Source organism: Equus quagga, chromosome 13 (assembly GCF_021613505.1).
Source record: "Equus quagga isolate Etosha38 chromosome 13, UCLA_HA_Equagga_1.0, whole genome shotgun sequence".
Taxonomy (NCBI): Eukaryota; Metazoa; Chordata; class Mammalia; order Perissodactyla; family Equidae; genus Equus; species Equus quagga.
The window spans coordinates 82,932,569-82,944,490 of NC_060279.1; the positions used below are offsets into that span (position 1 = coordinate 82,932,569).

The 11,922-nt window shown below is 48.4% G+C and overlaps 1 protein-coding gene across 1 annotated transcript; it reads right to left on the reverse strand.

Moving 5' to 3' along the window:
• Positions 1 to 9,833: 9,833 nt before the first annotated feature.
• LOC124249978 (olfactory receptor 10G7-like) lies at positions 9,834 to 10,760 on the reverse strand. The gene has a single exon (XM_046681633.1). The coding sequence runs from the start codon at positions 10,758 to 10,760 to the stop codon at positions 9,834 to 9,836; it is 927 nt and encodes a 308-aa protein (XP_046537589.1).
• Positions 10,761 to 11,922: the final 1,162 nt, after the last annotated feature.

Genomic DNA, 11,922 nt, shown 5'->3' on the forward strand with positions numbered 1-11,922 from the left:
ACTGCAGGGCCTTTGGGAAGAAGAAGGAGAAAAAAAATGCAAATTTTGAGGCTCCAGCCAGATCTACTGAGTCAGAAATTTGGGGAGTGGGACCCAGCACCCTGTGTTTTAACAGGCCCTCCAGGGGATTCTGTTGAAAGCTAAAATTTCAAAAACACTGGCTTAAGGCAAGGGTTGCCCCTTTGTGCAAATGTGTGAATGGGGCCTGTGATGGAATCAGAGAGGTGAGCTTGATCTAAAGGCATTAACGCATTTGCACAAAGTGCCTGGCCCCGTAGGCACCTGAGTTTTCAACCCTTTTCTGAAACCAGTATTTCTCAAACTTTAGTGTGTCATATGGAGAAAGGTAATAAGCAAAACAAGGTGGCACGTGTTACAAAGAAAAAGAAAACAGGGTAACGGGTAGAGGAGTGCCAGCAGGAGGGCTAGTTTTAGACTGGGTGGTCCAAGAGAAGCCTTCTGGGAGCAGAGACCAAAGGATGAAGAAAAGTCAGCCACGGAACATTAGGAAAGGAGAGTGTTCTGGACAGAGGGAACAGCATGAGCAAAGGTCCTGAGGTCAGAAAATAGCTTAGTATGTTGGAGGAGGAGTCAGGTGAGCAGTGTTGTCACAACTCACTGCTGGAGAAATTGTATGTCCTGTGTGACTCCAATGGGAGAGGATTCCTGGAAGTGTGTGCCTGGCTTCCTCGACTTCACCTTTCACCCCAGGCGCCTTTACCCACTTGCTGGTTTTGCTTTGTATCCTTTCACTGTGATAACTCTTAGCCATGAGTACAACTATACGCTGAGTTCTCTTGAGTCCTTCTAGTGAGTCACCAAACTTGGAGGTGGTCTTGGGGACCGTTGACCCATATCTCCATGATTAATGTACAATGTAATGTCTCAGATATCTTGGGCCAAATGAAATCTGAAGGTTCCACATGCATGGTATGTTCTAGTAAGAACTCTCGGAAGTTAGTTGCCACAAAAGGACTCCTCACCTTCACTGTGTCTGTAGGATTTCTCCCTGGCAGGGATCCTCTGTACTTTACGGGATAACCACGACCAAAGGCTTTCAGGCATCCCTTATGCTCACAGGGCGTCCTGACACCATGGATCCGCTAGTGCATGGTCAGGGAGGAGCAGTACTTCAAGGTGTCCCCACACTCCTTACACACACAGGGATTCTCCCCAGTTTGAGTTCTCTGATGGATGCTGAGGGAGGCGCTGTAGCTGACAGCCTCTTCAGTCACTGCATTTGTAGGGTTTCTCTGTGTGGATTTCCCAGTGCTCGATGAGGGAGGACCTGTACTGGAAAGGTTTCCTACAGTTGGGGCACTTGTAGGGGTTCTCGCCTGTATGAGTTCTCGGATAGAGAGTAAGGGATGAGGCCCAGCTAAAGGCCTTCCTGCATTCACTGCATTCCTAAGGTTTCTCCCCATTGTGGGTCCTCTCATGTCAACTGGAGGAGGACTGATCACTAAAGGCTTTTACACACTCGTTACACTGATAGGGTTTCTCGCCAGGGTGAATTCTCTGATGGGAGAATGAGGTGGAAGTGAAAGTTTGTCAGTTTCGAGTCATCTTCAAGAGGTGGAACAATTTCCACTCTCCCTCTCGTGCACTGGGATGGCCATGAGAAGGTATCTGGTGCTAGGAGGAGGGTAAGAGACACATGGGAAGAGCTTCCCCAGGTAAGCCCAGCCAGGAGCAGAGCAGCCCAGCCAACCTGCAGACACAGCGGCCAGTCCAGCGGGCCTGCAGGCTGATGAGAAATAACGAAGAGCTGTTGTCTTGGGGTGTTTTGTTATGCAGCAGTAACTAGCTGTTACAGTTAATAGAGTGAAAGGATTTAGGACAGTGACCATTTCACCTGCTGAACCAGGAAGAGACAGGGAGAAACAGCATTTTACTTCACTAAGGAGGCCACTGAGGCACAAAGAGGAGTTGCATTACATGCTGAAAAACACACAGCAGCAGAGCACAGAACTGTCAAGGCTGCTGGCTGCACACCGCTCAGATCTGACCTCTGTTCCCAAGAACAGAGTGACCACTTAAAAGTGCAACCCAGACCCTGTCGCTGCCCTGCCCCAGACCCTCCACTGGCCACTAAAGTCCTCACCAAGGCCTAAAAGCAACGATGGCCCTCGTCTGCTCACCACCTCACTGCCCACTGTTCCTCCAACACCCCACGTCATTCCTGCCTTGGGGCCTTTGTCCTCACTCTTCCCTCTTCCTCTAACTTTCCCTCTAGGTCATTCTCATCATTCAGGGCTGAGCCCAGATGTCCCCTTCTCAAGAGGGCGTCTCTAACCACCCAAACTCTGATGGCCCCCAGCCCCTAAGTCACTCTGTCCTGCTGCCTTCTAGTATTTTCTTCAGAGCACTTATCAGTGACTGACATTATCTTATCTTGACCATCTTCCCCACTAGAATTAAGTTCCAATACACACACACTTCATTCACAAGGGAAACTTCATAGGCACCCCCTCAAAATCTCACAGAGGCAACAATGAAACCCTTAGCCACAGACATACCTTGAGAGAAACACACAGCCACACACAGGCTCACTAAAGTGTGACCACCTGGTTTAGATACACTTGTCACACTTGTACACCCCAGAATCACACACATACATCATTCACTTCCTCAGGCTGGTACTAGTTAGCCCCTCCCACAAGACATACAGCATCACATACTACCACATATCACCATAGCCACACCAGATTACCCCCCGTCACCCCCTCTCACACAAAATCATGGACATAAATCACTCCAGCGAACAGAGACACAGCAAATCACTCATCACGACATTCCCCGTCACACACCAACTCCCACTCAACCACACACACAGAAATCCCACAAGAACCCACAAAATAATGAACTACACCCTACCCTCGCCACACACAAATTTATGTCCAACCATAGACACATCACATTTGGAAAGAAAAAACCACAATCACACAATTTCATGCACAAAATCACTCTCCCCACCCTCGTACCCCATCATAAATCACACTGACATACGGATCACACTATTGCAATCACACACTGACACCCCCCCAAAAAAAAACCACTCACACAGGGCTCAGCAAATGTGGTTTTGCAGAGAGAAACAGGAGCCTTCCCAGCACAGAGGCCTCATGCACAGAGCAAGGAACAAACGACAAAAGGCAGTGCCTCATCGCGTCCTGGGTCCTGGGCATTCCACCAACCTGGCAGCTGCGTCCTCATCCCATCCAGAGCCGGCCTCGAGATCCAGGAGCTTGGCCTCTTCCACTTGGCAACTGCCTCTGTCCACCTTCCCCACCTCAGCACACCCGGAGCTCCTGCTGGCTCTTGCCTCTGACCTCCAGCCTGCAGGCCTTTCCCTCCACGGCCGCCCTGGCCTTGCTGACTCCTGAAGGGGCATGGCATGCTCGGGGGCAGTGGCCAGGGATGGCTTATTTTACCTTCTAAGTACCCCAGGAAGTAAGAAGGATCTTTGTCCCTATTACACAGAGGAGGAAACTGAGCCATGGAGACATTCTGTACCTCACCTAGGGTCACCAAGCTGGCAAGGGCTGGAGCTGGGACGTGAACCTCGACTGCAGACTCCAGAGCTTGTGCGAGCAACCACACGCCTGCCCATAAGTACAGACACACAAGACGCAACCCGTACGTGAGCAAAGAGGACAGGCCCAAAGACAAAAGCTGACATTGTCACTCACAAATGACCCTGAGGCACCAAAAATGAGACATATGTAGACCACAGGACACAGAGAGGAACACCTCTACATATACTGACTCATTTAGTCCTCAAGACAACTTCCAAGGGAGAGCTTATTACTCATTAGTGCTTGAAAGTGAGGTGCAGAGGGATTAAGCGACCTGTCCAAGTTCACACAACTAGGAAGAGAAGGGTATTAGAACCCATTCGTCTGTAAGGATTTCTCGCGAGCCTCCTGGCCACCAGGCACAACTGCAGTGAAGAAAAGAGCCTAAGTGCTCCTCTCTAGCGAGCCCACCTCGCCTGCAGCCTCCCATCTAACTGGCCATGGGCCTATCAGACACGCGCCCTCACACAGACGGCCTCAGGGACCACCCAAGTCACCGATCACCAAACACCAGCATTGACAAAAACCTCCATCACCAAATGACAGTCACGTGTCCCCATAACCCACACAGACACAAGCACCAATACACACTCACACGCTCAGTACTCAACACCCAGTGTCATGTGGCATGCAGGGACTGGTCATTCAAAGACAAAATTACACACACAAACACTCTTTGAGAGACAACTTCAGACACAGAAAATCCCATCTAAACCCTCACACCAAACCACTCCCTCAGCAACACTCCACACTTGCAGGTGTGAGCGCATGTGCATGCACACAGACACACTTCGTTCACAAATAAAACCTCACAGGCAACCTTAAAATTTAAGACAATTGGGACAATGACACACTGCAGGCACAAGTGCAGAGGGACACACAGACTTGCCAACAGGATTTAGATACTTCACACTGGTTCAACCCCACAAACACGCCCAAACTCCCATACACACTTCCTTACCTACTAGTTAGCCTCACAACAAACATCACATGCTGACAGATAACAACAGCAGCACGAAATCAGACGCACAGATCACAATCACACTCAAACCAAATTACACACACAGTACACACCACAAAAATTTCCACTCAATCACAGACACACCAGAACAACACTCAACCACACGTGGACACACAAGATCACAAACTACATGCCCTCTTCACACACAAACTTCCACACAGTCTCGGCTTCACAAGGTTACATTTCAAGCAGGATGCACAATCACACACACACCCCCAACACGACGCACATAATCTCATGAACTAAATCACTCACATCCCCACAAAAATCACAGTGACACACGAATCACAGCAACAGCAAAAAACCATACTCACGAGATACCATCACAGAAGCCCCAGTCAGGCTCACGATCTACAGACACGCAAGAGCCACCCGGGGTGGGGGGGGGGGGGGGCTTACACACCCACACAAACTCGCACCTGCTCCCATTCACACATACACACACACATATACACGCAGATTCGCTCACCCATACACACACCTCAAAGACATCACATTCCCTCCCACACACTCACCTGCACGCACTTGCTCGAACATTCTCCCTGGCTCACAGACTCGTACACACACCAGTCTCTTGCACACAGACACTCTCGCTCGAGCACACACAAGCATTCGCCTATACACGCCCGCTCACCGCACACACTACCCGCGCACGCGAAGACACACTCACCAACACATCACTCCGCACGGATCTCCAAGACGGAAGCGGAAGCGCGCTTGAGGCTCGCGCGCGCCGGGCACTCTGGGAATTGTTGTCCGGAGACGGGCGCGCAGGCGCACTTCCTTCTGGCTCCCGGATCCTGCCCTCCCCGAAATAAACAACAGGTACCCAAGTCCTTGTCTCCTACTCTACGAAGTAATATAGACATTTCCAAAAATGGTAAGGGATCCGAAGGCAATAAATCAGGCCGATGGGAGGGAGGGAGGAGGTGATGATACTTGGTGGGAGGTTAGGAAAGGTCTCTCCAAAGAGATGACGTTTGAAGTGAGGCTCAACTATGACGGGGCAGTTGTGCCCAGATTTGGCGAAGGGTATTCTAGGCTGAGGATGAAGCAAGTGCAAAGGCCCTGAGGCAGGGAGAAGATTGGTGTGTTTGAAGAACTGAGGTAACGCCAGCATAGCTCCAGATAAAAGATGCAGGGGAGGGTGCAGGAAAGGAGGCTGGAGACCTCAGCGGGGTTCCCACCATGGAGAGCCCAAGGCAATGAAAAGGCACTGGAAAGCTGCAACAGGGTGATGATTTTTAACAGGAACACGTGGCTTCTGGATGGAGGGTGGGTTCGGGAGGGTAATAGCTGAAGGCAGGGAGACAAAGGAGGAGGTTGTTGCAGTGGGCCAGGCCAGAGATGATGGTGGCCATGGGGATGGTGTGAAGTGGATGAATTTGAAAGAAACGTTGAGAGCGGAACTGACAAAACTCATGGACCTACTGGATGTGAGGGAAATGGGGAGGTGAGTGAGAGAGATAAACCAATAAGCCTGCTAATTTTCTGCCTTGAGTGATGGATGGATGGCAATGCCAGGAAGTGGGGTGAAAACAAGTATGGAGGACAGAGAAAGAGCTGTATGTAGACGGGTTAAGTTTGAAATACTTGCTACATATTCATTCACCGTGATTCAGCAACAATTCACTCATTCACTAACCAATGATTTATTGAGTTTCTTTTATCCTGGGTCAACTGTATGCTAGAGCATGCTAGTACCAGCTCACAAGACCTAACTGTTAAATATCCAAGAATGTCGCAAACCAGTTGTTAAGCTATTGGCATCAGCTGTGGTGAGATTATTTACACCGTGGAAATTGGCAAATATTACAGTTTTTTTTTTTTTTTTCCAGAGAGCTGGCTTACCAGCACACTGAAAGCTTGGATAACGGTAAACATGCAGATGTAATCTCTCCCTTCATTCAGCATTCATTCTAGTGTGAGGGACAGATTTTAAACAAATAAACAATTGGTTAAAACTGCAATGCATGTTTTGAAATGAGAGTGTTGAGAGAGAGTATAGAAAGGAAAAAACAACCCACGCTGGCCAGGAGGGGTGGCCAGGAATTGATGTTGGAGCCTTGTCCTGAAGGCTGAGCAGTACATTTGAACAGGGGAAATTAGGATATGTTTTATGGATGACGTGTCATGGTTTGATTGGCAGTGTCTTTTTCTTTCTTAATGGGATGTAAATTAATGGAGTATCTTCCAATCAATGGTGGTTTATATTCAATAGCATTTATTAATCTGATTTAGGAAGAGGTGTCTGGACTGAGTTTGTGAAACCAGAAGATCCCATACAGGTGTTGCCGAAATGGCTGTAGAGGGAGATAAACCACCAAGGCTCAGAGATCTCAGCCCCCTGACTCTAGCTTACACCAGAGAAGATTTGGATTTTTTGTTGTTGTTGTTCTGCTGCACATTTGTTTGTTCATAAAAATAAATACTGAACACCTAGTGTGTGCCAGACAATATGCTACACACAGGGGATACAGCACTGAAGAAAACAGAGCCCTGCCCTCATGGAGACTAGATTTGAAGGAGTAGGGAGGGGGATTCAGGGCAGAATAAAAAAACTGAATAATTTAGGTAATTCACAAGGATGATAAATGCATTGGAGATAATAAAACAGGATGAAGGGATTGAGAGTGACCTGGAAGGGATCTTCTTTAGAAGGGAGGGCCAAGGAGGGTACATCTGAGGAGGTGACGTTGAAGCTGAGACCTAAAGGATGCTAGAGAGCCAGCCGCTCAGAGATCTGGGGGATACACCAAGTACCTGGATATTTTCTGTCCCAGAGAGTAGATATCAAGTAATTATGGGAGTGACATCCCATCAGCTTTGCCGTATACCATTGATGAAAGGGGAGGGGATTATACCAGGATGTGACTCATTGATGATTACCTTACTTAAGATGGCTCTGGCATACCCCAGTAATCAGCAAAGACTTGTCTGATCTAGCTGGCTGGTCACATGCCCCTTTACTCTCTTTTTGGCCAGTTTATGTCTCTCCCAAGTTGTGCATTTGATCAAGAGGTTGGTATTCTGAAGTAGAGGAGGACTGTTCAACCCTCAAGGATATGTGGGTAGCACTGCAATCCTCTCCTAAAACTTCCCAAGGAGATATCTCAACACGGTAAAATTTTTAAATTCCTAGAGAAATACAATTCAATCTCTGTCATTAAAAGTAGAATCCTGGGGCTGTCCCAGTGGTGCAGCGGTTAAGTGCGCATGTTCTGCTTTGGGGCCCGGGGTTCTGCTGTTCGGATTCTGGGTGCAGACATGGCACCACTTGGCAAGCCATGCTGTGGTAGGCGTCCCACATATAAAGTAGAGGAAGATGGGCATGGATGTTAGCTCAGGGCCAGTCTTCCTCAGCAAAAAGAGGAGGACTGGCTGCAGTTAGCTCAGGGCTAATCTTCCTCAAAACAAACAAACAAACAAAAAAGTAGAACCCTGAGTGTTTCTGGAGTGAAAATATTGGGCCTCTCTTGATCCTCTTAACTTTGGGTAAGTTGCCAAACCTATCTGAATTTTATTTTCCTTAACTGCAAAATGAAGACAATATTATATAGAATTATAGAGATAATGTATCTAAAAGTGACTAGTACAGGTGGCCTAGGGATAAAGGAAGACTTGAAAGCACGATGATAGGATGGAATAAAAAGATAGATGGTGGCTCATCAAGAGATGAGATGGGGAGGAATGATTAAAAATTAGTAGGGGCTGGCCCAGTGGCACAGCGTTTAAGTGTGCACATTCCACTTCAGTGGCCCTGGGTTCACCAGTTCAGATCCTGGGTGTGGACATGGCACTGCTTGGCAAGCCATGCTGTGGTAGGCGTCCCACATATAAAGTAGAGGAAGATGGGCACGGATGTTAGCTCGGGACTAATCTTCCTAACAACAACAACAACAACAATTAGTAAATAATGTTCTCGCCTTCTATTTGGAGTTTCATCTGGGCATGTGGCAACCCAGCTGGAGACAACATTTCCCAGCCTCCTTTGCAGGTCAGTGTGGTCATGTGACTAAGTGCCAGCCAATGGGATATCAGCAGAAGTGATGTTTACAACTTCCGGGTCACATCTTAAAAGCACGTTGCTTGCCCTCTACTTCTATCTCCCATCCTGCAGGTGGGTTGTGAATGACGTGCTAGTGAGCCGTCTCCTACTGTGTGGATAAGGAGACCTCAGGGGATGGTAGAGCAATGAGAGAGGAGGGACCTGGTCTCAGGATGACTTTGTGGCTTAGAGCCACCCAGGATCACCTTCAACCACAGATGTTTACATGAAAGAGAAATAAACCTTTTGTATTATGTAATCCACTATTGTCTCTTTAAAACAGCAGAACCCAAAACCCAACCAATACAATAATATCAGGTAAACATTGCAGAAGGACAAAATTACCCTTGACATCCCCTTAGGAAGGAGCTACATGCAGACTACAAACCAGGGGCCGGCCCTGGGGCCGAGTGGTTAAGTTCGTGCACTCCGCTTCACCTGCCCAGGGTGTTGCCAGTTTGGATCCTGGGCATAGACATGGCACCGCTCATCAGGCCATGCTGAGGCGGTGTTCTACATAGCAGAGCCAGAAGGACCTACATCTAGAATATACAACTATGTACTGGGGAGCTTTGGGGCGAAGAAAAAAAAGAAGATTGGCAACAGATGTTAGCTCAGGTGCCAATCTTAAAAAAAAAAAGAGACTACGAACCATATCTCTGCCAGTCCAATATGGCCTATTTTTCTTCTGGAATAGTTGCTGCTTCTTCTGATGAAGTCATTGGCCTGCGTTTAGGACATATAGAAACAAAAAATGTGTACCATTCAATATTAGAACTATGTTGAGTAGGACAAGATGCACCAACTTGTGGGAGATCCAAGGAAACTGAGATGAGCTGAGAAGAGAGTTATCTGTTGGACTCAACTCCAGGACACAGGGTCATTGAGGGGGATCTTGGATGAAATGACTGTCTACTATTTAAATTATCCACTCCCTCTCTGTCTTCTCCTGCCTACATTTAGGTCCATTTGCTTAAATTAAATGCACATTTGACATGTGTCCATTTTGTCTGGACATCTATTGGGACCTCCTGCATGACTCATTGTCATCCAATTTTGTTGCCAAGTTTTAGGCTACACGTGTGCTCCTGGTGGTCTCTGGAGGCATTAAGACCTCCACTGTGACCACAAGGAAAATCCTGTGAAGGTGGATTTCTGAATCCTTCTCATGTCCAGATGCCAGGTCCTACGATGGCACCTGAAGATAGAGCTTCCTCAGGGCACCCTTCATGTCCTTGTTCCTCACGCTGTAGATAAGCGGATTCAGGGTGGGTGTGAGGATGGAGTAGAAGACAGCAGCCACACGCCCTTGCAGTGGGGAGTAGTGGGCGGTGGGCTGCATGTAGGCAGAGCTGCCACTGCCATAAAACAGGAGCACAGTGGCCAGGTGGGAAGAGCATGTGGAGAAGGCCTTCCAGCGGCTGGCTGAGGAGCGGATCCGAACCACTGTGGCCAAGATGCGGATGTAGGACAGGACGGTGAGGGCAAAGCAGCTCATGATGATGCAGCCGCTGGCTGCAAATCCGACAGCCTCATGGGCATCTGCATTGGCACAGGCTAGGCGCATGAGTGGGGGGATGTCACAGAAGAAGTGGTCTATCACATTGGGGCCACAGAAGGGCAGGGAGAAGGTGTTGGCTGTGTGGAAGGCGGAAAAGAGGATCCCGCTGCCCCAGGCCACCACCACCAGGGAGGCGCAGGTCCGGGGGCTCATGGCTGCCCCATACATTAGGGGCCTGTAGATGGCCAGACAACGATCATAAGCCATGGAGGTGATGAGAAAACACTCTGTGGACCCAAGGCAGACAAAGGCAAAGAGTTGTGAGGCGCATGCCGGGAGGGAAATCTCCCCAGAGCCTACCATGGTGGCCACCAGGACCTGGGGCAGGGTGGTGGACGTGGAGCAGATATCCACCAGGGAGAGGTGTTTGAGGAGGAAGTACATGGGTGTGTGCAGGCGGGGGTCGAGTGTCACGGCAGCCATGATGGAGAGGTTCCCCAGAATCGCAGCCAGGTAAATGAGAAGGAAGGTGGCAGTGCTGAGCAGCTGTAACTCAGGGACAGCTGAGAAGCCCCGGAGAAGGAAGACGGACACACCCGTGAGATTGCTCATGTTCTGTCTTTGGCAAAGTTCCTTAACTGCTGGGGATGCTCAAGGAGCAGTGCATGTGGAGAACAGTGTGACAATAACAAAGACCTAGGAGGAAGCAATAAAGAAGTTGGGTGAGCTGAGTCTGGAGAGGATGCTCAAATATTTCTTCATTGAACACACGTGCATTGTTTGTCTTTCCTAGAGATCTCAAAGTTAAACACCTACAGAGGCCCAACAGATACATAAGTTAGTGAATCCAGCTGAGTGAATAATAGAGAATGGTGGGGACTGTGAAGAAAATGGATGTTCTGTTCAAATGAGGCAGCTGCTTTAAACTCTTGCCCACTGTTGTTGGTGGACGAAGCATTGCCAGATTCTCTGATATTCTCAAGAGAAGCCAGATTCCAGGTTGTTTTTGATGTGAAACCTCCTGACTTTTATATACTGGCAGTTAATTCAAATGTAAAACACTGTGCATATCACATGGGGCCACCAGTTAAGACTTCTGGTCTTACCATGTATATTGCTACATACCGTAGCATCTTAATTATAGTACACAACCCAAGGCCTTCTAATAATCTGTTTCCCTCCTAGACTGTGAGCCCCCCTCCACCTGAGCACAGGGACCATTTCATACTCATTGCTTTATTTCCTGGCATCTAACGTAGGAAGTGGTACACAGTACAGAAGTAGTGTTTAAGAATGTTTTTGCAACCAAACAGCCAGCGTTTGGATTCTGTGTGACATTAGACAAATACTTTAATCTTTCTGAGCCTCAGTTTCCTCCTCTGGAGAATGGGATCGCATAGTGCTGAGATGGTCACAGGCCATAATGAAAGGAACATCCTTAAACAGGACCTGGCACAGGGCAAGCCCTCGTTAAAGGTAGACCTTTACTATTGTCAGGTTCCTCACACTTTGTGGGTTTCTTGTCTTCCTTTCCACTGTGGTCCCTGGGCTGCTGGGATTGTGTACTAAAATAGGCATGAAAACATGTTTTTAAGCTTCTTAAAGGAAAGTATTACCACCCTTTTCTCTTCTCATACTCCATCACCCCCTGCCATTTTCACTCCCATTGCTGTGGAACGACAGCCCCTGGCAGCTGGGCACTGGCCTGGCACTCCCAGCTGAGTCTTGCTGGCCTCTTGTGGACCATAAATAACCTACCTTTGGTAGGCAGAAT